The sequence below is a fragment of the Notechis scutatus genome, chromosome 1 (assembly GCF_049901735.1).
Source record: "Notechis scutatus isolate UNSWTSFEM ecotype Mainland chromosome 1, rNotScu1.2, whole genome shotgun sequence".
Classification (NCBI taxonomy): domain Eukaryota; kingdom Metazoa; phylum Chordata; class Lepidosauria; order Squamata; family Elapidae; genus Notechis; species Notechis scutatus.
Window position 1 is genome coordinate 218,295,957 of NC_142009.1, and position 26,459 is coordinate 218,322,415.

General features: G+C 36.1%; 1 protein-coding gene across 33 annotated transcripts in view; it reads left to right on the forward strand.

Annotated features, from left to right (window-relative positions):
• Positions 1–26,459, forward strand: part of CLASP1 (cytoplasmic linker associated protein 1) — a 231,758-nt gene that overhangs the window by 161,926 nt on the left and 43,373 nt on the right. For 9 of the 33 annotated variants that reach the window (XM_087950241.1, XM_087950240.1, XM_087950251.1 and 6 more), the window contains 9 exons: positions 2,166–2,273; positions 7,724–7,786; positions 13,713–13,816; positions 17,964–17,987; positions 20,063–20,307; positions 22,588–22,651; positions 23,332–23,495; positions 24,059–24,137; positions 24,394–24,537. In XM_087950241.1, coding sequence (XP_087806367.1) covers positions 2,166–2,273; positions 7,724–7,786; positions 13,713–13,816; positions 17,964–17,987; positions 20,063–20,307; positions 22,588–22,651; positions 23,332–23,495; positions 24,059–24,137; positions 24,394–24,537 — 995 coding nt within the window. The remainder of the gene's footprint in view (positions 1–2,165; positions 2,274–7,723; positions 7,787–13,712; positions 13,817–17,963; positions 17,988–20,062; positions 20,308–22,587; positions 22,652–23,331; positions 23,496–24,058; positions 24,138–24,393; positions 24,538–26,459) is intronic. The other 24 variants (XM_087950252.1, XM_087950255.1, XM_087950253.1 and 21 more) reach the window with 5 other exon arrangements.

Sequence of the window (26,459 nt, forward strand, 5' to 3'; positions counted from 1 at the left end):
CTTATGTAGGGCAGGACAGCTGTTCCATAGGTCTGTTCATCTTCTGGGTCTCCATTATGTCTCAGTGTGTTTTTGTGGATCAAGCTGGTGATTTTGCTTTTGTGGAAGCCGTTGGCTGTCAATACTTTAGTCAGGGTGCATAGTTCAGTCTTTATGTGTGTCTTGTCTGCCAGATGTTTGGTTCTAGCAATAACACAGATAAACTCCGTGGCCAAAACACTAATTGCTAGAACCAAACGCCTGGCAGACAAGACAATAGCATGCTGTATTGTTCCTACCTACCAGTAGTTAAGTTTTTCTTCCTGCATGAAGAGAGAAACAACGCAAGAACAAATAAGCTCTATACTTCAAGCATGTTGCCTTTTTACAGTTAACCAAAATAAACTGGGAACCCTTTATTTCTTTATTGTAATAATGTATATGTGGTCTAGTCATCAATACCTGACAGCTCATGATATTAAAACCCTACGGCATGGAGGTTGAAAAAGTATACAAGAAATCACTAGTAAAGGACAAAAACTTTGAGAGAAAATTGAGAAATAAGAGGGGACATCACACCAGAAATATATTAGTTTGACCATGCTTTCCAACTTCACCATTTGGACCTTTCTTCCCGCCACATGGGGAATAGTAGGCCTGGATACCACAAAGTACTTGTGGAATGTTAACACTTCCTCCCCTATCCTATCTTGGAATCAAAGCAAGTAAGCTAGTTGTAGATTTTGAATAGATATATTTCACAGTTCTTGCCCAGCCATATCTCAGTGATACGTTGCTGATCGTCACCAACAGGGCATGGAAGAGCACATAGACCATTGAATAACATGGCCTGATTGAAACATTTTCTACTCCACACTCACAAACTTATATTCTTTCCCAGGTACAAACAGATGGGACTTTGTATATTTCTTGTTTTAGTTCCACTTTCTTATTCAACATTATGACAGCAGTTTATGACAAATACTGTCCCATCTCTGTTGGAGTTCTGATGGTACAGGCAATTGGTTTTTCATTTGTTAATTATGCAGCTTCAGCTTTTAGATGATTGGTTCATTAATGAGTGAAGTAATTAATGGGATAATTTATGAAAGTGAATTAAACAATCATTTGTACACTATCCAGACCATATTTCTTATTCTTATTGAAAAGCTTCATACCACAGTATATAATTGCTTTCAGGCAGGAACACGAATGCACACTAGGAGTATTCATCATTATTTCAAAACAAGTGCTGCCGGAAAGATTATCTCTCTTTTCCAGGGTTATGGCCTTTTAAAATGCCATTCTTTTATTTTTTTAATATTTATGTATTTGCCATCAATATAGCCTATTGAACAAATCCAGAATGGATTCCTGCCTTGAGGAGTCTGCAGTCCCAAATTTTTGTTAGTGGGCAGGATAAATATAGGAAGGAGTAGGAGAGCCAGACAACCCAAGTAAAAGTTGTTTAAAAAAACCTCTGTGTATGTGCTCATATGAATTAGTATTTTTTATGGGAAAATTCAACATGTTTTTTTTAATGTTGATTCCCTGAACCTGGTTTTGATTGGCTTTCTCAGAAAGAGAACCTCTAAGGGTAGGCCCAATTATGGCTGCGATAGAGAAGAATTTAAAACAGTCATAATAACACTATGCACCAAAGAAGAATATAAAATAAGTTGTTCATTTTGACATTTTGCCTAGTTAAATATCCTGTTTATTTCCTATGTCATCTAATTTATTATGATGAGTCTGTATAAAAATTACATAAATAAAACCTAAATGTGTTAGGTTTTTATTGCTGATTCCTCATTAGAATCATTTATTTATCCCTTTAAAATAGAGTCAACCTTTCTTTCCTCGTATTTTCTCTCTCCTCCTTCCCTCCCCCTCCCCCCCGCTTAAGTGGAATCTAAGTAAACCTGATATTATTGTAACCCTATTTTCCCAAATAAGTTTTTCTGGCCTGTTATAAATAGAACAAGGCTCTCGGGAGTGTCAACATCTGAGATGCTCTTGGGCAAATTCAGCATGTATCACAGTTTATACGTGACAAATCAGATTGGCAGATATCCGGGATATTTACTAATGTCAGTAATGACCAAACTGTTAATTTATTGTCTGAGCATTGTATCCTCTTTAAACTTGTGTTCACCTTCTCTGAAACTCTCCATGCTGCATGCTAGCACGGAGCAGCCGTATCCCCCGACCCAGCGTGAGTCAGGGGTGCAGCCGCGATACCAGCCGTGAGAGCAGCCGAGATACAAGCCCTGCTCGGGGCTTTCCTCCACTTGGTGAGTACCTGTAGGCACTAGAGCTTCTAAGGGCCACCCCTCCTCTTTCTTGCTGGCTAGTCGATGTACCTCTGAGTGGAATGGGCTTGTTATTCTCTTCATTTTTTTAAACTCTTAACCTTCCCCCTTTCTGATCTTGTTTATTCCATTCATTTCTGCATGCTTAAATCCTGCTTTCCTTTACTAGGCAAACCCATAGTTTGAAATGCTTTTGATAACCTTCCAAAAATATTTGGACATGCACTTAGGCGCCATTGGGCTTGACAAAAACAGCTATTGTGAAGGCTACATCATTGCAGGGAAAGTTGATGCTACTGGAAAACATTACCTGCCTTTTTTGATCCAATGCAAAATGGGCATCTTTTGGAGAAAATTTAGAAAATGTGCTCATAATATACTTTTTAAATTTGCATTTATTCTTGGGCCTGAGTGCATGCCATATTGATAACTTTTTCTAAGCCCCAAGTATACTGAGAATTCCTTTTATGTATAAAAACCTTGTTCCTTAATTCATAGAGATCAGTTTCTATTTCTGCACTAGAGAAACTTACCTCTCTTGGTTTTTAAATTTATGATCCAGCCACTGTAATTCACAGACACCCTATCTTTTTCCATCAGAAACACGAAGTCTTGTTTCTTTGTACATAATATTTTTTCTGAATTATTATTAAAACAGTTGCATATTTTGAAGAAAATATTTTTACAGTTGAGGCAACCTGAAATCTTGGAAATTGGGTGTGCATCTGGTGACTGCTTCAGTTCAATTATATTTCTAGTTTGCCCACATTGTATTTATAGACAGAGGGAGAGAGTACTTGAGATGGAGGAAAGAAGATGTTACAGACATGAATCTTATCTTACTGTTCATGAGGGCCATAGGGCCTAGTTTTAACATTTAATTGTTTAGTGATTTGTTTATTAATTACATTTATTCACCATCCATCTTTCTGTCCCATGACTCTAGGCAGCTTACAATAAATTTATATTATAAAAGATTAAAATTCGATAAGTACATTAAAATCAACAAGGAAGTAGCTAAGATAATGTGGGGAGGGGATTATATATTAGAGTAGAGGTGAGCTCTTCTAATCCAGTAATTCCCTCCAGGATGACATGCCCTTGTCCAGGCTTCAGGCCAATCAACAGAGCCAGGTTTTAAGCCCACTATGGAACATTACTGATGAAATAATTATATGGGAAAGAATTAAGACATTTAGGCCTGCAAGGTGGAAAAGTCAGAGTTAGAGCAGAAGGGAAAAGTGCTATGAGGCTTCTAAGTTATTACTTATTTTTTTGTTTTTCCATTTTTCCTGTTAGAAAGCTAGAGTCCCAATAATGTCCCACACAGGAATTGCTTGTGGTATACACATACTTAGCTAGAAGATCAGACAGAACAAAACAGACAAAATAACATTACTGAACTCTAATTCTGAATAGGTGGGCACAATGGCTCAGAAGATAAAGATGCTGAGCTTGTCACCTGAAAAGCAGATAGCCCAAGTTCAAGGGCCAAGTTCAAGAGTGATGGAGTGAGCTCCCATTACTTGCTCCAGCTCCTGACCACCTTGCAGTTTGAAAGCATGCAAATGTGAACGGGTAAATAGGTATTGCTTCAGTGGGAAGGTAGTGTTCTATGCACTTTGCATAAAATCATGCTGGCCACATGACCATAGAAGTGTTTTCAGACAATTCTGGCTCTCTTGGCTAAGAAATGGACATGAGCATTGCCCCCTAGATTCAGACACAACTGGAAAGTAATTCTGCATATGGATAAAAAAGCTAATTTATGAATTGGTTAATCTAACTTGCCCACCAGTGGCTGTTAAATTTAAAAAGCAAAAGAATGCATACTTGGGATTCCCCCCCAGGTCATAAATGGGCAGTTTGTGGGAACAAGCCTGGACATTAATGTTTTAATGGAATATAAAGTGTGTGAATTGTTTTACTTGTGAATGGATTAGGATTTTTTGGCATTTGGCATTCCCCCCCCCACACACACACACACGCAGGTACACACACACAAGCACATTTTATTTAACTTAATTATATGTATTTTGGGATACTGCTATATTTTTCTTACCTGAAAATGGATGGAGATAGTTCTAGATGCTGCAAGGAAGGTGATTTAGGACTGTATCTAAGCCAACAATTCCAATGTAAATAAATAAATAAAAATGATAGAAACTTGAGTTAACTAAGAGCCACAGAGGATTATTTAAAATCTTTTACAGAATGCAAAGGACTCTCTGTCACTCTTCCTTGCTGCTATTAAAGAAAGGATAAAGGCTTCTTACTTTGATCTAATAGAATAGTCTGTATCACAAACATTTGCATAGAGCAAAGTGCTTTTATTGTGAGCCAGAAACTAAAGCTGGAATGAAGAACCTGTGCCCAAACATAAGTCGTTTCATGTTTGAGCATGCTCGTTGCAACCACTGAAAGATATAGTTCAAGAATATCTTGAGATGCAGATTCCCTATTTCTGTTTTACAGATATATTAAGCCTACTTGATGTACTGAAGGTATTAGTTTTAATGCTTTTAAGTCACCCTAAAAATGTGTCATGCTAACGGAATACTTGACAGAAGTTTCAGCTTTTATATTGTATTTATTATTAAATAATAATAATAAATTATTTACTTTTTATTTCATTCCTTTGACTAAATTTTATGAATTAGATCTACCTCATAAAATCTGAATAATTAGTGTAACAAAGGTGCCAAGAGTCTTCTTGATTGTAATAGAGCATAAATCCCAAGAAACAAAGAAAATCTATAATATGGCTTTTGTATTACAAAATTGTATTACAAAATTGTAATACAATTGCTTGAGGACACTTAAAATTGTAAAAGTTGTAATCCTTGGGGGGGAAAAATCCAGATTTTAGGAAGACAAATTTAATTCAGTAGGGATGTCCCCCCTATTATTGGATTACTGATAAATATGTAAGAATATTTACCAAATTTTCCTGGATATTTAAAAATCATAAATATTTTTTATGTTTCCTCTTCTGTCAGAAAGTACTAGTCAATAGGCCAGTTACAGCTTCAGCTCTAACCAAATTACCACCTAAGGAGAATCAGCAGATCATTTGTTTCCCATCCTCTTCAGTTTTAATAGCTGATTATTACAAATAACCAAGCACACATTAATCAAAATACTAATATTAATAGAGTGATTCACAAACTATTACTCTTAAGTCAATATCTTTTCAGAATCCACTGCTAATTTGCATTATTCCAGCTTCACTGTCATTTAGCTAGCATTTTATTTTATAATTCAATAAATTGAGGATTGTTTTATTTTTAAACAATTTCTAGATCCTTTTGTTTTTAACTCTGGATAGTTCCATGCAAACTGTGGCCATGAAACTATGGTAGTCTGCAAATTCTATTGAGGCGATTTCTAAATGCTTTGGTTAACAATAACTACACTAATCCCAGCACCTAATTTGCTATCTTGATAATTGAGAAAAAGATTACTATGAGCAAAGTCAGATGATACCACTTAAGTCTGTAAGACTGATATATATATATATATAGAACAGCACCTGTTCACATTTTTAAAATAATTTCTTTGTTTTTCAGAAAAAAATGAAATTATAGTGAGGGTAAACCAAATCAAAGCATATATATTCTGCACCCTGGGATAGCATGGCTATGATTACTGAAATAATACTTTTGATTTCCAGGACAAAAAGTCTTCATTAAATAATTCCTTTAAAATACTAGCAATTTTAAAATTATTTGTAGGAAACAAAAATTGGAGAACCGTGAGTCTGTTGAATAAAGAGATGGTTCAAAAATAATGGAGCTGGATAATGGAGCTTCTCATCTTTCAGCAGCATCTTCAGGCTTTTTTGCTGAAGCTTTTTGATTAGCAAGGTTTATCCATTGTGCTTCTGCCTGCATGTTGTATGTATTGATTGGCTGTGACAAATTCATCTAAAGAAAACCATAAAGTATAAAATTATATATTGCATAGATGTTTGAATACCCTTCTAGGGTTTCAGCATGATTTGTTTGTCCTCAACCTGCAAATATTGCAATCTGTTTGATTTTAAGAATGCAATTGAGTCTTTTTATAGGAGCAATTTGTGCTTCCTATCTTAGGTTGATTAGAAATACCTTCTTTATAATTCTTTAGTTCAATCCCAGAATTAAAATAACATTCTAAATGCAATTATAGTATGCATCTCATGTGGTTTCCTGTTGAACAAGTTATTTCTTCTTTCCCTTAATTATATGTTACATTCTATTAATACATTTTCTTCTTGTCGGAATATACAGTAATTGTACAGATTGAACTATGTTATTCTCCAACAATGTTGTAGAAACCTATTCAGGCAAATAATAATTTCCCAGTTCCATATTGCATGTAATTTTGTTTATTTAAGTATAAATTCTGATTTTAGTTAAGTTTTGGTGGGATTTTAAAATTCCATATACCAGAAACATAACTGTTGCTATTACACCTTTTCTTCTCCGGTATTCAGTTCTATCCATCTGTAATCTAATTAGTAATATTTCAGCTATCCCATTTTATTAATTTTGCCTTTTAGTCAAAATCCACATATTCAGTATTGTACCTGAGTTTGTACAAGGATGATGCCATGTGGATTTGGGGAGTCCTGTTAGATTAGACTCTGGGAAAGAATACATTTTGCATGAAGGAAGTCCCAAGGACCAATTTCTGAATGTACACATAATAGTTCTTCAAAAAGACTTTCTTTTTGTGAACCATGGCAAAACCATTAAGCGTTAGACTGAATACGATTTGGAAGAGATGGATCAATGAACTGAGTCTGCATAAAATAGCTTTGCAATCCAATTAATAAGTGCTTGAATAATAAATACTTTGCTTGTCTTAATTCATATTGTCACTGTTAAATGAAGATTACTTCCTTTTGTCTTATTTTTTCCTGCACTAATTTACTTTCTCTCTGACTATAAATTGACTTTATTGATTATGGGGTTTTACGTCTTTGAATGAAAAAGCTAAACTTTTATCATTGCAAGCACACTTTCTAAGGATTCATTGTGCCTTTCACTTTAGGATTTGGATTGTTTACATCTAAATCCTATTGCTGCTGAGTTAGTCATTTCATGTTAACATGCTGATTCACCTGTAGTCAACAGGTGATTATTGTTATCAATCTCTGTTGGATTTCATGCAAGCTGGGAGGCTTAGAGGTTATTCCTTTTGTTTTCCATGTATCATAGGTTCCATAACTGAGGGTGGAGGGAATGTATGCAAGAAACTTTCTGTCAGACCTACCATGGAACTCGCAATTGATTTTCAAGTCCATTCATACACAATGCCATTTCTTTTCCCTGTGTAATTCCAGTGTTGGTATGAATCATGTGCATCTCCTTTGGATTGTGGCATTGTTTTTGTCTGAAGTACTTGTGTGTTAATTCTGTGGGTGTTGCCATTCCTTTTACTTGCAGCCTCTCGACGTCATTCCAGATCCACTAGTGCTCTCTCCACTGCTGATTCTGTTGGGCAGTCAGGTGAACAAGTGCTAACTGCATGAATCTGCTTCTTAATATCGTCTCTCTGTTATTACCTTTGTAACATTTGCTCTCACAACCGTCATTCAGCACTTAGCATGTGGGATCATCATGAGATTATTATTATTTAACATACTTTTGTCATTTTCTATTTTTGAATGTTTTTTATTTTTGCTAATTTTTATTCTTTTGCTTAATGTTACTTCTGGAAATTAAGCAATGTTACAGCAGCCAATAGAGTATTATCATGTATTTCCCATGTACTTCTCAGGAAGCACTCCTATTTATATCTATGAAAAGCAACTACAGTAATTGTTCATTAGTGAGTAATAATTCTAATATCCAACAGCTAGCTAATGAGATTAATGCAACTAAGGAAGAGGGTCAGCATTCAGCCATAGCTTTGAGTTTTTAATACCTTACTGATTAGGATCACACATAATGCTAAATCAGAGTCTGTGCGTGAGCAAAAAGACCCTGTATGGATAACCAGAACACAAATATTTTATTTCCTCTTTTCATAAAAGTGGTTGGGAGAAGAAATAAGCCACAATCTAATTTTACTTTATATAAACCTTTCCTGACCTCAGGTATTCCAGATATTTTGGCTATAGTTCTCACCATTCTAAACCATGATAGCCACTCAACATGTTTGGTGGGCTCATAATACAAAATCTGCACAATACCAGTTGGAGAAAACTGCATTAGCTAGTCCTTGGCATGATTTTATAGATAAGTCAGTAAGTAGTTTGTTAAAGTAGAGTTTATGATTGTTTGGTTAATGCTAGTTTCAATTGATTTTAAGTTAATATATTTGGTTGCTATATAGTGAAAATTAGGAAGAATGAAATCAAATCTTTCTTTATTGTCCTCCTGGCCTCATATTGGGGGAATGGGCATCCAAGTCTAAGGCTTTATCAAGGATCTTTGCTGCTAGTTCATGTAATGCTAGGGGCACATGGTCATCAAAGTGGCAAAACTTTACCCATCACCCTCAAAATTTATAGTTCTGAGACATAAAACAGTAGAATTTCAGTTTAATGGACAGGTTGCTTAGGTCTCTTTTGAAAACTATGGTTACTTCTTTGATGACAGGAAATTATATAAAAATTAGAGTTGAAAAGAAAGTCATTATGATGTTATCTGGGATTTGGAATATATAAATATTGTAAGAAAAACCTCTAGAAACAGGATCTACATCTGTTTAATACAAGTTTTAAATACTGATAATGTAAACCAGAAGGGAATGTTTGTTTATGTATTCCTATCAAGTAAATTCCAGATTTATACCTGAAACCTCTCTCTATTTACCTAATAGTTTTGACACTATGTGGACCACAGAAATCAGCCCCATAAAACGCCCCTTGCTTTCTTTATATTGAGTTAAGTTACAAGGCCCCATTGAATGAAAATGATGTTTTGTGGATATATTTTTAACATCAAAGCTTCATATGTAGAATATTTACAGAAGTCCCTTTTGCTGTAAGAGATTGTTGTTCTTTAACTTAAGTGAGGCCCAGTCATGAATGTGACTTCCATCCAAGCTAGATTATAACAAAAGTCCTTGTGTATCACAGGCTAGAGGCCATTGCCAAGACTTTGATGGGTAAATGCCAGCTCACTCAGCCCTCCCCATTACTACTCATGTACTGCCAGTGACCCATGAAACAATTGCTCTTTCTCTCCTACTTTCTCACCCATCTATCTTTTCTGCTAACTCTGTCTCTCCACTTCCTGAATGCATGGCTTTGTTGGTGATAAGGCTTATTATTCCAAAAATACAGCCTGCCACAAATGTGTGCTGTCTTAAGCTTGCCCAACACTGATAAAACATATAATTTGGGTGTGTGAATTTAATATGCTAATTGTTGCATATTAAATTGTAGCTTTATATGCTTCTGATGTTCATTGATACAGTCTGAAGAGCTGTGGGGATGCAGTGGTTAACGAATGCAGTACTGCAGGCTACTTCTGCTTAGTGCTGCAGTTTGGTAGGTTGAATCTCACCAGGCTCAAGGTTGACTCAGCCTTCCACCCATCAGTAAAATGAGGACCCAGATTGTTGGGGCAACATGCTGACTCTGTAAGCTGCTTAGAGAGGGCTGTAAAGCGCTGTGAAGCGGTATATGCTACTGCTATTGTTGAATTACCTTGGAACAATATTTCTTTCCATGCAGTTAATTAATGACAATTAATACCATTTCATAAACTTCTCTTAAAAGAGTTCCTTCAGTGTTAGATAAGGTATTAACAAAAGTGAAATAACATGACACAGCACCACCAATTTTTCTATGTAACTGAGGTGCCCACAAAAATATTTAAACATTTTCTGTTGAGATTTTAGAGGCTATCACCAAAACTCAACCCCACCCCACCCCGCCTTAGTACCTGAATAGAATACAAGTAGGAGAATGATGCCAATTGAGATTGGAATTTCCATCGCTAAGCAAAATGGTCATTAAGCAAAACATCACATGACCGCACCGTTTAGCAATAGCAGTTCTGGTAGTCCTGGTTGTGGTCATTTGACAAGGACCTTGCTGTGCTCGCCTCCACTTGAATTCCCCCTGCCTGTCTCCCACCCATGTCTTCCTTTTGGGCCACCCCCAGAGGATCTTCCTCTCATTGCTGATGAGGAACATCTGGTTAAGGCATCAGCTGACCATTTGTGAGACATCCGAGCATTGCATAGAGCCTTCGGGAAGCATTACCAAAGCTTCACAAAGGCCAACAGCTGCCTCAGCCAGGCATGCCTTGTCAGCGCTGGGAGGAGAAGACAGCGATGGTCAGCAGGAGGCAGCAGCAGTGGAGTGCAGGGTGGCTAAAAAGACAGAGAATAAGGTAAGATAGGCAAGTGGGGGATTTGAAGGACACACTGCAGCTGTAAAGTACCTGAATATTTGCCTGAATTTTGATCATGTGACAGAAGGGCCAGTGCAAGTCTGCAACTTTGATTCCTTCAGCACCATCGTAACTTCATATGGTTGCTGAACAAATGGTCATTAAGCGAGGACTACCTGTGCGTTATCCTCTGTCAGTATAGTAGCTTTAGACTCTTCTGGGATTTATCGGGGATTTCTGCTCATGCTCCTGAGATAAATTTCCATTATCTGATAGTGTTATAATCAAGACAAGAACTGGAAAATACAGAATATAATCCAATGAAGAAGTCCATTCCTTCATCATCATCATCACTACCACCTCCACCACCACCATCATTTTTGTTGCTATTCATATGCTAAAAACTGGGACATAAAGTTGCATGTCAGATATACTTAATGTGATTTAATTTAGCTGTTTCTATTGAATATTTTAAAGGCTTGCAACTTTACTTTGCCATTTTGATTATCCATGTTTTAAAAACTATCTTTCCTTTTCTAATGCAGTGACAATTTTTATTCAAAACTACATGAAGCCAGGTTTAGGACTGGTTCTTCTGGAAATTTGAGTATTTCAGTTTGGTTAGGTTCCTTTCTCATTGTTCCAAAAATTACTAACTTTTCATGCCCCCAAACTAGTCAAGTAATATCCATGGGATGTCCTAGGAAGTGTGACTAGATTCTTGATACAGTGATAACACTGACTTGGTGTCTGTGAGCAAAACCTACAGTCTCACATGATCACATGTTTTTAATGAAACAACATTGCAGTTTGTATACGTACATGTATGATGAATATGTAGATGTATACTTTGTCCCCACAAATGGTAGAAATCCAGTGATACTTACATTCCTTTCAAAAATGTTATTAGTGATAATTTTGCAAGATTTAAGTGGGATGAAATTCCATTTCAGTTGAGATTGGAACTAAAGGACTGAAAAATCGAGTTATCGATTTTTGATTGATTGCATCTTTGAAATGTCCTGCTCAGTTTGTTCAATAGAGAACTGCAATATATTTTCATAATGTACAAATACTTACTGGGCCTTAAGATATTACGCTGAATGAACAAAATGACATGGCAAAACATTTGGATTCTCATGTTCATTATCATTATTTCACCAAATCCTCCTGCTTGGAGCAAAGCTGATGTTTGAAACAAGCATCTGTGCTGCTTCAGCAACTACATGCATTAAAAAAGGAGATAGTAATACATATAGTTTTTCTTTCTCTGTAAACTTCATCAATTCCTTTTCAAAGCAGGTTTTCATTAAAGACATTTAATTTTCGCATGTAATGTATTTTATGTTTTAGAAAATGTGCTTGTTGTAAACTGTCTGATCTTAGTAAAATTTGAAAAATATCAAACCCTTTTAAGTGGCATTACCACAATGCTCAAATGTATTTAATTTTGCTTCCTTCACATTAGCTTCAGTAATTGTTCACAATGTTGATCTGTTCTTATTCCCCCTAGTGGAAACTTAACAAATACAATAAATGGAATTTTTGTCTACAAAGGCTTAAAATTGGTTTATAAATAATATTTCCCAGTGATATTTTTCTGTTTTTAGGTTTTTATATTGATTGTTGTTGTCATTTTCCCTAATTGATATTGAAAGACATTTCTGTGCATTAGAGTTGAAATCATAACACTGCTTAAACAAATCTTATTTTTTAATTAGAGTGCCCTTTAAATAGTTACAATTTCTTAACATAAAAAAGTGTATTTGCTGGTAGCAACAAATGATAATTTGTACATCCATCCTCTAACATAGCTGGATACCATACTATAAGTGAAGTCCAGTTTAATGGAGCTACAAATGGAAGGGACTTAGTAAAATAAATAAATCAATAAATACATGGAATAATCTAATTATTATATTCACAATATGAATTGGACACCATTAAACAGATCTTTTGAAGTGCATGGGAAACTTATTTCCCTTTACACCAGTTATATGCAGCTAATCGCCTTCATTGAAATGGCTGTTTTAAAATCTCCCATGATTTAAGCCTTTGGGAGTCCATTGATGAGGAAGGAAAAATGGTAGTTATTGACAGTTTAAGCAACACCGGTCAGGACAATTCTATTAAAAAAGATTATTGGTAAATCAATCTGTTGATGGTACATTGAAAAAAGCACATTTATTCCAATACTGCATTACTTCCCCAATATAATAGTGTTTTCCAATCTTGGCAACGTTAGGATGCACAGATTGCTAGGGGACTCTGGGAATTGAAGTCAAGACGTCTTAAAGTTGCCAAGGTTGGGAAATGCTTTCATATAGTATACTTTCAAAAATCATAATTTAATCTTTAGGTTTAAGAAAATAAAATAGTGACTTTAAAAACACAAATTAGTAAATCTCAAACAATTATAATGGGATAAAAATATTAATATTATTTTTTAAAAAGTATAACATTTATTTGTATCTATATTAAGAGATGGGGGGTGGAAATCTTACAATTGTTCGATGGTCTTTGAAGATTTATTTATCTTCCAAATTCAATGGGATAGTGTATGGGATTTTTTTAAATTCACTTTTAATTTTTTGTTGATCAGTAGTACAAATTGCTTGAGCCTTACTTTTGATTTTTGGTTCTGTTTTCACTAAAATTTAACCAGCAAGTATACAAATACAGAACAATCAGAATAATTGCAACTGGATTCACACTTGAATAAGCCAGTTCATAAAAATACTGTTGCAAGACCTAAAAGTAAGTTAAGAAATTAACAATATATTACTACAAGTTTCTTACTAAGTTGAAGAACTTTGCTGTAGTGCTTACTTCCTCCTTTGAAAAATTGAGAATATGTAAAAGTAGTTACATTTAACCATTATTATAAAAGAGTTTAAATAATAATCCCCCCCTGTCCCTCTTATCTAACCAATATATATAGAATTTGTTTGACTTTCTATTATAGCCTCATAGTAACTCCTAAAACTTGGACCCAATAACAATTAAAGCAGCCAATGGCCTTATTAATATTCCAAAGGGCTGTGAACTTATGTAATGATGGCTTTTACTCTTGTCTTTTGTGCAGAACGGTTTGGGCTTGGCCAGCCAGGCAGGTTGCCTGCCTCTATGAATGCAATGCGAGTTCTGAGTACAAGCACAGATCTGGAGACTGCTGTGGCAGATGCATTGGTAAGAGGGAAAGCACAACATGTTACCAACTCCAGAAAGTTGCTTGAAGTTGCTTTCTGTACGTACATTTTCCTCTTCTTTTATGTGTGTTCCTATTAAATGAGCCTATATGTGTACGTGTGACTCTGTCTAAATCTTTCTTTAGGGTTTTGGGAAGATGTGAGGAAAGGGGTTTTTAATGCATAGTTGCATGGGAAGAGTTAAATGGTTGATATTAGTGCAGTGAAATGTAGAAGATGAGTTTCACAGTCTGATCCTAATCTTTTATTTGTGGAAATATTAACTGTTGGTATTCATTATTTTTCAAGTAAATGGATTATAATAGTGAAACCATCTGTGTCAAATGCTTATGAATGCCACTATAGTTATCTTATGAAGTGAATCAAATAGTTTCCTAGTATAAGTTGTGAATCATACTTATATTATTATGTTAGTATGTGCAACATGTTTGCTTCATGTCCCACAAATGTGCTTTTATTCATTTGTTCATTTTGGAGAGTTAAAATTTATAGTTGAAATGTCTGTTGAGAATAATTGCCTTGTCCTACCTTAGGGAAAGTTTGTATGGGTCACCCTGACAAAGGCTTCTGTCGTTAATTCTAGAGGTTTCTGATCAGGGTCACTTAATTACCATTAAAAATAACTAATAATAATTATTGTTAATGATTGATGGATTTCAATTTCATTGACAATAAACATTTGATTTGATTTGATCTGCACCTATTGGTTAGTCTTTGGATGATTTGCAGTAATAACACACATTTCTGATTCTTAGTTATGTAGCAGTAAAAGGAATAAAATTCCAGTCATCCATCCATCCCTTTTCAGTTCTGAAATTCTATTAAATATATGAAAGTTTAAGGTAACAAAGGCATATGTAAAAAAAATAAGGTAAATTAAAACATGTTCCTGGAATTAAACTTCATTAAATCTATGTACTTTAATATTTTCAAATTCTCTTGTACTCTTGAAATTAAGTGTCTACTTAAAAAGCAAAAATATATAAACAATTTTTTAAATAAATATAACAGATTGCATCACTGCATCTCTGATTTCAAGTAATTCCATGAAATAGGCATATTTACTGAAAGCTACTTTTGCCTTTTTGCTGTTACTCCCAAATGCTGGAGATCCAGAGTGGTAGAAAATATTTCGAAGGCTTTTAGCACTATGAACTATGAGTTACAAGATAATGTATGAATAGTGTGTATTGTCTCTAACTATGTATAACACAGTGCAGTTGAAACTTGCATTCTTATCCACTGGATGATCTATAAATTCTCTATGAATCTGGACTTTTACAAATTACTAGGACGCACATGCTACATGCATATTTTTGATGCTGTTTTATAGCAGGGGGAGGGGAAGGAAACAATTCGAACTTTGCTTTTCTACTGAATCCAGGATTGTATTTTTATTTTAGTAGCACTATTCATAAAGACTAGATAGATAGATAGATAGATAGATAGATAGATAGATAGATAGATAGATATAGATATATGATTTGTAAACTAATAACTAAAAAGTAATAAAATGTTAAAATTGAAGCCACTTGGCTGCTGAATGTTTAGTTTCTGATTTGATGAAATGAGGTTTTATTGGATAAAATTATCTTAATTATAGGATGATGCCCAGGATTTTATTAAATACAAGATAAGGTTTTCCAGGAATATATGATTAATATCGTTGCATAAATTAGGTAGTAATAAAGATCCCATTCATAGTCACGTGAAGTAATATTCCAAACAACTCCAGTTCCAGTTTTTTTTCATCAAAACTGCCGTAAAATTACATGTGGAATTTTGGGAATGAGATGGTAGATTGGGGAGTTTGGATAAGTTGGATATGGAGCCTGGAAGAAATGGAGGCCTGTTGTCCTTAATGTTGGTAAATGTGGCTCTCATCTAACCTTTGGCCATAAACTTCAAAGAAAAAAATCCTTCTCCTGAGATACGTTTCAGCACTGTGATTTTAGAAGGGAGGTTATAATTCTAGCTCCTGTAACAAGAAGTTGCCCTGACTCTTTTCTATCTACTGATAACCATGTATGAAACCATCCATTGGGCCAATAGTCTTTTTCTTTTGCTTCTGAAATAACAAAAATAAATTTTGATATGATTTTGAATGATAGCAAATAACTTAGGATAGAGAACTGAACTTTTGGCCCCAAAATGTAGCATACATACAATTGCATACAACTCCTCCTTTAGCAAAAATTGTGACTATTTGAAGAATTTCACTACAGTACAGTGTTTTCCATTTCATAATTGTAGAAAATGTAATTGTCCATTTTCAGCAACCCAACTCTAAGCGGTTCCAAAAGGAGATATAGAATACACATTTTGCCCTTGTGTTCTAGCTTTCATTGATCAGAACTATTTAAATCAGTGGCCCCCAACTTTGGTGGATTGGTGGAGGGGGGAAGGGGAATAGGGCCATGTGAACGGCAAACCAATGTGTGCGTGTGAATGTGCAACTTGACTTGTGTGAGCATCGAGTTAGTGTGCACATGCAGCTTGACTTGCACAAGTTGCGTGCGTGTGCATGCATGCCAGCCAGATGCTCATGCAAGTTGAGCTGTGCACACATGCACTCCAGTCCACCACTCGTGCAGCCTGGTTGTGAATAGGCAACATGCCAGTAGTGGGCTGCGGCCCGGGGGTTGGGGAACCCTGATTTAAATGATACTGTCATCATTCTAATTTGTAGTATTTGCCTTATTTTAATCAAAATTTAACTAGTGTGATGGACATATTTGGTTAATTTCACTTACAAAGAGACAAACTATGGTTGAAAAATTCATATAAGGATATACTTAATGGTGTTTTGTTACTTTTTTTTTTAGAAACGCTCTTGAAAATTCACAAGTTCCTAAAATGTGATACATAAAAAATTGGTTCATCTCTATCTTTTCAGAACTTAGTTTCTTTTGCTCTGTGTTGTTGACAGTCAACATCAACACTCCTTTAACTTTCTTCATCTGTTCTCTTTCCGATTTGTCTTCACTTACTGTATAAATATTGTAATAGCCTTAAAGGAATATTTCTCTCTTCTCTCCTTTGTTCTCCATCTTTGGATTCAAGATGCTTTGCTTCACAGTAAAAGCTTTATTTCCATTAAAAAAAAAAGATGTAAAATAAGTCCCTTCAGATCAAATTCTCTATCCTGGCCAAGGCTGATTGTTGTGCCTGTAAAAAGAGATCAAGTGAGGAAGAAATCTAAGGAAGAATTCTTTTATTCCTAGATCACTGCAGAGAAAGACCTATTGACAAGGAAACCAGATAAACTTAGAAATGAAGGGAATTTATTCAGTAGTAGAATAGAGTAAGCTATAAGAACTGAACTCTTGACCCTCATAGCGTATTTGATTATCTTTAATGACAAAAGAGCTCTTGGAGTTTAATTCCAGGAGGTGAGAGGGAATATTTCTAGTCTTGGGAGTTGGTATCTATTACAGTAAACTGTCCTCAAATGGCACCTAGTATGTAAATAATAACTATGTCAAGATCTTTTTTTCCCCTGAGAATACTATATAGACATCAGCATGATATGAAACAGGTACAAACTATAGCTGAGAAAGTAAATCATCAATTTAAACACTGCAATTACGGGAAACTGACAAGACAGTTTCTGAATGATTTGAGGCCAGAAAACGTATGCAGGTGTGATGCAAGCCCTAAAATAGGCTTCATACTAAAACACAAAACCTTGTGGGGGAGGGAATCCTAGTGTTACCCATATACAGTACATAAATCCAACCTAACCTTGGATCCACTGTGGACTTTACCCTCAGGAATATTAAGTACCCCACAAACCCCCAACTGCCTTCCCCCCCTCCCCTCTGAATATAGCCCATTTCTGGCATATTAATGTTGCCTTTGGAAAGCCAGAATTCTAAATGCATATTACTTGTGTGCATGTATTTTTCGAAGTCCCTGGCTGTAGGAAGATGAGAACAGAATAATGCACAATGTGATGCTTCTATCTGAACTCATTTTATATTTCTTAAAAGAAACTGGCTGAATTTGTATTTTTAATTTGCTAAGACTCATTTGCTGTATTTTTGTTGCAAAAAAAATGCCTGCAGAAGCTTCTGACATAATTCTCTATGCTTTTTCCCCACCCTTCAATATTTTCCTGCATACAGCTCTTAGGAGACTCCAGAAGCAAGGTACTAGTGCCATCCTGACCTTTTTTTTTCCTTCCCTGCCTCTTTCTTTCTTTTCTTCCCTCCCTCCCATTTTTTTTTGCTTCCCCTGTTACAATATTATATGGGGCTGCAATTATGTTGATACCTTAATGTCCAAACCTTGCATCCTATCAAACTGCAGGACTTTGGTGCCTTCAACTTGTTTAGTTTATCTGTGTATGCTAAAGTCAAGAAAACACAAATTCTGACACAAATTATATATAAGGCTGCATTAGTAGCTATCCAGGGCTGCAAGTTGGACATGCCTGATATAGAAAATATACAGGAGGATAGAAATAGGCTTAGGAGGTTAATTTATATTCTGTGACGAAGAAATGTTAACTCCGGAAAAATATTAGACAACAAGTTCAAGTTCTCATTAGGACTATGCAAAGCCTTCAAGAGAAGAGCTACATAATAGGTGGGAGCAAATATGAAACAATGTGGCTATACATTTAAGACAGCTGGGAACAATTTATCAAGCAGTTGTGAAAAAGAAGACATAGCTATTTTACTGAAAAGAGGGGCTTTAAATCTGCTCTTTCATATTATAATGCACCTCTTTTGCATAGAATTTGCATAGGTCTTCATCATTTAAAACATGCCTTGAGGGCATGGGCATCTTTGTCTGGCGCTCACCTGGATTTTTGTTCAGAATGAGCAGCAATTTAACATGATCAGAACGATTGTAGCTGAATTGTTTCATTTGCAGATGTGGGATGCTTCGGGGGCGGGGGGCGGGTTAGCGAAGGCCCTGGGAACCCAACTCATGCATGGAGACTTGCCATGGGTCAGAAGCCTCCAGCCAGCTAGAGGGCCCACTAGTGCACAGAACCTGTGGGAGACTGGGAAGCCTCGGCCTTCTCCACACCTCACAATGCTTGGAAGGCCCAGTCTTTCTCCCTGCCCCACTATACCCAGGAGGCCAACGCCTGCTCCCCAGCCTGCACAAGTGGGAAAGCCCCAATAATGCACATAGATTGCTCTACTTACCTTTGCATTTTTCTGCAGCTACTGATAGATGCACCCAGCCAATGTGACATGCAGCCTTTCTACAGATGCCACCTCGTGCCATTCTGCAAGCAAGCACCAGCTCTCACAATCATTCAGAAGGCTAGAAAGAGTCTCACTCTAGCCTCCCAAATGATCGTGCTAGCGAACACTTCTATTGGAAAGACTATAAAGAGGCTCTTTTTAGTCTTCTGCACAATCACATGAGCTAGCGCCATTCTCTTTCTACCCTAGGCTAGAAAGCTAATGAACATGATTATTTGGACAGCTAGAAAGAGCCTCTTTCTAGCTTTCTCAATGATCACCAGAGCTGGTGCTGTTATCGCATTAGCTTGGAAGGTTGCTTCTCCAAATCACACAATTTGACATCTGCTTTCAGAATAGCATGAGACAATCTCTCTGGGAAGGCTAGATGTTCCTGTCAGAAACTGCAGAAAAACTCAAATGTGAGTGGGACAAATTACATTTGCTGCTATCCCTGTAATAAATTGAGGCCTCCTGGGCATAGTAGGATGGCAAGAAGGTTCAGCCTCTAAGCCTGGAGTAGATTTGTGCACACTGATGAACCTGGTGGGCAGCTGAGATAGGGAACCCTTGTGGTCAGTCCAAGAGCCATGGTGGTGCAGTGATTAGAATGCAGTACTGCAAGCTACTTCTGCTGGCTGCCGGCTGCCGGCAGTTTGAGTCCCACTGACTCAAGGTTGACTCAGCCTTCCATCCTTCTGAGGTCGGTAAAATGAGGACCCAGATTGTTGGGAGCAGTATGCTGACATTGTAAACCGCTTAGAGAGGACTAAAGCACCGTGAAGCAGTATATAAGTCTTAAGTGCTATTGCTTAGAGTGGGCAGATTGCCACACACTTAAGTTTTCCTTGTGAGGCCAATGGCTGTATCTTTGGGTAAGTCCCTTTGTTGAGCACTATCATAATTTAAAATGGTCCCTGAATGAATGGTTATTAAGCAAGAAACACCTTTACTTTAGATACTTTAGTGAAATTATTCAAATCTCCTGAATCCGATATTTATTCCCTCCCCCCTCCGACCAGAAAAAACCAGTGAGAAGAAGGTATGAACCATATGGGATGTATTCTGATGATGATGCAAACAGTGATGCCTCCAGTGCTTGCTCAGAGCGGTCCTATGGTTCCCGCAATGGAGGCATCCCACACTACCTGCGACAGACGGAAGATGTAGCGGAGGTCTTAAACCACTGTGCTAGTTCCAATTGGTCTGAAAGGAAAGAGGGGTTAATTGGCTTACAGAACCTATTGAAGAGCCAGAGGACATTAAGGTGAGTGCATGTTTAATTAGTAATTATTTGTATTCTTTTTACCTGTTCTTTATCAAGTCTTTAAAACAGTTCCGTAAATTATGAAATGTTTATGTTTCTTCTAAATTATCAATATTTTAATATTAATAATCTTAATTGTAAGGTGTATTTTAGATAGCATTTTAATGATGGGACTGTATTTTTTCTTACTATAACCCATTATTGTTTTTCTTTTAATTCAACTTATAATTATGATGAACAATTGGAGTTAATATCTTTGCAGAATAGCTTTTCAACTTAGCAATAGGGATATTGTAGGTATTCAAAGCTGTTCATATGGAATGTGTTTTGGAGTCTTTTCATCTTTTTACCTTGAATAAATCAAGAAAATAGAAGACTTTGAAAAAGTTGAGCAGTGACTTAGAACATACTTTTTAATGCTGTAATTCTATCTTCTTTATTAAATGCAAGTAGTCCTCGATCTACAACAGTTTCATTTAGTGACTGTTCAAAGTTACAACAGCACAGAAAAAAAGGGACTTAGGACCATTTTTCACATGACCGTTGCAGCATCCCCATAGTCACATGATTTACATTCACATGTTTGACAACTGACTCACATTTATGACGGTTGGAGCATCTCAGGATCATGTGATCACGTTCTGCAACTTTCCAATTAGCAAAATCAATGGGGAAACCAGATTCACTTAGCAATCATGTTACTAAATTAACAACCACAGTGATTCACTTAACAAATGTGGCAAGAAAAGTGATAAAATGGGGCAGAACTCCCTTAACAAATTTATTATTTAGCAACATAAATTTAGGGGTCAATCGTGATCATATGTTGAGGACTACCTATACAGAATTGAGCAATATATGGTTGGCAGTCTTGCATAACCATTTTTTTGGTCCAGAAACATATCACACATAGATGCTGAATATGGGATCTCATGCTACTAAAGATATTTATTTTGTGTAGTGTCTGGTGTAAGGTTCTGACCTAAAAACCAGGAGATTGTGAGTTCTTATCCCATCTTAGGCATGAAAGCTGACCGGTTGAGTTTGGGCTAGTCTGCAAGGCAGTTCAGTTCTTTACATTAATTAAAGCAGGGGTCGCCACCTTTTGGACTTCAGGGACCACCAAACTCATAATTTTAAATCCCAGGGACCACTAACCGGTTATATGGGCGTGGCCTAATTTGTGGGTGTGGCTTGGTGGTCATGTGATTGACTGGGCATGGATTGTTTGAAAATATTATAAATATTTATATAAATATTGAATTTTTTATAAAAAAGAGCAACTTTTACCCAAAATCAGGCAAAGCAGGCAGGCAGATTGAGTTGCTCACAGAATCACAGATTCATTCAGAGATCTATCTATCTGCCATCAGCTAGGTCAGTCTGTCACATAAAATTTGCTAGCAAGCAAACTCACAAAATTAACTCACAACACACCATGTATGTAAATATTGATTTTTTATTTTTATTTTTAAAAAAGCAACTTTTACCCAGAATCAGGCAAAGCAGACAGGCAGATTGAGTTGCTCACAGAATCATTCAGTGATCTATCTATCTGCCATCGGTTACCTCAGTCTGTCACATAAAATTTGCTTGCCTTGAGTCTGCACTGAATAACCTTCAGTCCTAAGGGAGGTTGGGTTGTGCTTAAAAGCAGAGCCGAAGATCTAAAGTCTAACTAGAAAGCAAGAAATCCAACCATTTCCTGTTTCCTAGCTAATCTAAATCTCCCGGCATAGCAGAACAGCTGATGGTCGGAAAAAGGAAAAATAGCAATTTAGCAGGCAAGTTTACTGGGTAAGGAGTGAGTGGGTGGGGAGGGTTCCCGCAGGCCATGTGGGTGGTGCAGCCTTGTGTTTCTGCACAGCCTGAATTAATTGCTTTGGGGGGGTGCTCTGGAGATGAGATTTCTCTGCGGCCCACCAAAATTTTCTCATGGCCCACTGGTTGGTGACCACTGAATTAAAGTACATTTTGGCAAGACAGCAAAATCAATAATGTTAAAAATTTATGATCACATTACTAGCTGTAGGGGGGGAGATGCTGGCTGCAGTTTAGACATGCCTGATTTATATTATATTACAAATTAGAAACCTAAAGTATAGTCTCTTGACCTTACATTGAAGTCGCCTCATCTGTTGAGATTAGAATGGAGTTTCTATACCCATTTGCTGCTTCGGAAATAAATCATGGATTTTGTATGTAAATTTTTGTTGCTACATTTTACCCATTTCTAATGTTCTGCAATTATTTGGGGGTGTTTTTTTTATTTGGGTTTAGCCGTGTGGAGTTGAAAAGGTTATGTGAAATCTTCACACGTATGTTTGCAGACCCCCACAGCAAGGTAAATTTTTAAATATATTCATCTTTTATGAACAATCCATAAATGTTGGAAGTTGGGTTATAAATAAAAGATTGAATCGAAATGATAATCATATTTCAATTTTTGTGCTAAATAGTTATTTAGTCTTTGCAGTTATGTGTGGTGAATTACTGATATATTCTTAAATTCCATAAGTAAGTCATGCAAGTAGGATATTATCTAGAACAGAACATTCCCTTTAAATGTAAGAAGATATATTATTTCAAAAACATTTATTGCCTCTAGAACTTAACAGTTGACCTTGCCTATTATAAAAATATTCTTTCATAAAGTTATCTTAAACTTTCTGTGAATGCAATTTATCTGAATGCAAGGGAAACTGCCTTAAAGCAATTTGCTTTTATTTTTTTTTATATCAGTTTACTAATGAATGGTTTGTTTTGTTGCATGGCCTGTTTTGCGGTGGAATTCACAACAGAGAGTAAGTGTATTTTCCTTCCTCCTCACTCCCACCATGTAATCTCACCTCTTTTTTCTATTTAATATGAATCATCTAGTACATCCTGGTACTTCACAATATTAACATGGATGTCAAAATCCTCCCTATTAATGCAGGTTTTGTTTGCCTTTAGTTTTTATCATTTTTGTGTTAAATCATGATGTGAATCATGACTTCCCCTGTTATCTCTTTTAACTTAAAGGTTTTCAGCATGTTTCTTGAAACCTTGGTAGACTTCATCATTATTCACAAGGATGATTTGCAGGACTGGCTCTTTGTTCTTCTGACACAGTTACTGAAGAAGATGGGTGCTGACCTATTGGGATCAGTGCAGGCCAAAGTGCAGAAAGCTCTGGATGTAACAAGGTAGTGTGTCTGCCAAGTAACTGGGGATAACTTGCTGACATGTTTTTTTACATAATGCAAACTAGCTTTCTCAAACCTAGTGTTCTGCAGATACGATGGATTGCAGTATTCACCATCTCCAAATAGAATAGCTATTATTTAATGTCTCATAAATTGAATCTGTTAAGCCACAATCGTGAGCCTCTCATCTGATACAACTATCCTGAGGGAAATTGGAAAAATGTATTTCCTCATTTAAATCCCACATCAAAATTAGGCTTAACTAAGAATACATAAAAGTAAAGTCTGAAGTAAACCAAGTTCACAACAGAGTATCTACCCTTGGATTGCTTCTGTTTACTGAGGCTTGGATCCTTTATCTGTCGTCCTTGTGGCTTAAGAAGATACCTAATTATTCAGAAAGTTGACTAAAGACTAGGGGTGTATTTATTTTTATTTCTTAGACTGTGGCATGCAGCTGTTATATATTTAATTTTTCTCTGCCTGAGAAAAACACTGGTTATATTTAAATCTTGGAACTTGTTCTTATGCTTTCTCTCTTCCCTTTTCCCTTTCCACTGTAGAGATTCTTTTCCGTTTGACCAACAATTTAATATTTTGATGAGGTTTATCGTTGATCAGACCCAAACACCAAACCTTAAGGTAGGTTAAGGTGCTTGCAGTTTCATTGGGAAATGAATATGTCTGAGAGTAAAGTCAAGCAAAATGTTTAAATATAGATAACTGGGGCAAATGTATTTTTATTCCTTGGTTATATTTTAAGGGTTTTTGGAAGATCTAGAGAGGGCTCTTTTGCAGCAAGCGATTGTTCATAAATATATTGGGCTTGAGAAAAGGTTTTGAGGTTTGAAATTTGTTGTGTTATCTTTATTTACAAAACTTATTCTATTCACTTCAGGTAAAAGTGGCAATATTAAAATACATTGAATCCTTGGCTAGACAAATGGATCCTACAGATTTTGTAAACTCCAGTGAGGCTAAACTTGCAGTTTCTAGGATTATTACCTGGACAACAGAACCAAAGAGCTCAGATGTAAGAAAGGTGAGTCAAAGCAATGGGAGGCAATAATTGGTGGAACTTTTGTAAATTTGTTAAAAAAAAATAAATTATATCACAGCGATAAATTCATTCAGTGGGATTCAAAATGTGCTGGATGAAAACATTCCTTTCTTTGGTAGAAGCCATTTGCTCCAACAAATATTTCAATTACATTAGTGTAATAATTTGCATTGATTCCCTCTCTGCAGTCTTCTTTGTCATTCCTTTTCCCTTTGGGTGGGGTGGAGCATTGGGTAAATTTTCACATAGTGTGGAAAGGCATGCTAAAGAATGCAGAGTGAAACTTTCAGTTGGTGAAAGTATTTGAGTGGAACTCAGTTCAGGGAAGATTCATTCTCTGAAATAAGATTAGAGGTGGATAACTTTTGTGGGCAAAAGCCTAGTTCAGAAAAATAATTAGGAGTCAAATTATGTTTTGGCTGAAAATAAAACCTGGACAAAGCACATCTTGTTTCTCTTGCTCTTCTCTCTATCATAGTCACAATTGAAAGATATTCTTTTATTCTCTGAAATTTTGCGTGTATTCCAAGTGTGCATGCAGATGCTCTCATGAAAGTAGAAATGCATATCATTCTTTCAAGAAAGGGTATTTCAAGCACACACAAAAAGGAAATTTCTTTCATGTCTATCCATGTATGTATTCAAATGCATCTTTATATATCTTTCCCATCCACACACTTTACTAGAACATGTAGAAAGCAAGGTTTCAGATGAGCAGTAGTAGGATGGAGAGGATTCGCTGGCCACGAATTCCAACAAGTGGCTTAAATAAATAAATAAAAAGTTTTGTAGATCAAGAAAAACTTTTCCTAATATAACAAGGTAAGAATTCTGTGGAAGGGGTGGTAGTAACCCTGTGCAGATATGACAGTGCCCCTCATAGCACTTTTACTAAAACCATGTAGTACTGCATCACTCTAGTTCTATTCAGTGCAGCCCTTGTGCCATCATTTTATTTGGTAACAATAGTTTCTGCGAATTGACCTGCCTCAGTTCTGAAGTAGAGCACTGAATGACTGTGAGATGAGCATGTACCTCATCAGAGCAAATCTTCCACAATCATATATACACATACACAGTGAGAAGTAGAGGAATCAATTACCGGTGAGTTTCTCAGTCAGTTTTTCCATTTACTTAATACTTCCTCTGTGAGGAAAAGTTAATAATACCGGTATCAAGTTTCAAATTTGCTTTCTTGCCATCAACATTCATGTTAATGTGGTCTGTGAGGTTCCCAGCTGTGCCGTGAGGAGCCATCTTTGTCATGCATGTCCAAAAGAACATCACCTTGGAAACTTTTTAGAGTAAGTCAACAATTCTCTAAAATGATGCAAATGACCAGCTGTCTTCAAGGAATATAAATCCTTCTATTCCCCACCGTCCTGTCGGAGCTGAAGAAGCTTCTTGGATAAGAAGTGAAACATCTTCAAAGGAAAAGAAAAAACAAAAAAGTCCAGTTGCCTCCTGAAAAAGCACCTTTGGGACAACTACGACCTGGATAACTGAGAAACTCTACAGATTTTTAGAATAAGATTAAACTATGCAGAAGGAAATATGAGCTTGTGATGTTGAAGAGGAGAAGACAGATCATAGGAAGCCCATTGAAATTGAAAGATGAAACTGATCAGAAAAATTGGTAGAAATGAAATGAATCTTGCCAAAAGGCAAGGCGTATAATGATTAAATGGCAGAGGATTAATTATATAGCTTTCTAAATAACCATTTTGGAATGAGAACTACTGCACTGAGTTTGTTGAGAGTAAAGTCATAACATGAACAATTGTTTACCGTGAAACAAAGCATCATTAAATAGACAATAAGGCGTTCGATACTTCTTCTTCAATGTAACAATATCACTGATGGGTTCAGTGCACAAAAAAAAGAGAGAAATAATTAACATTGGG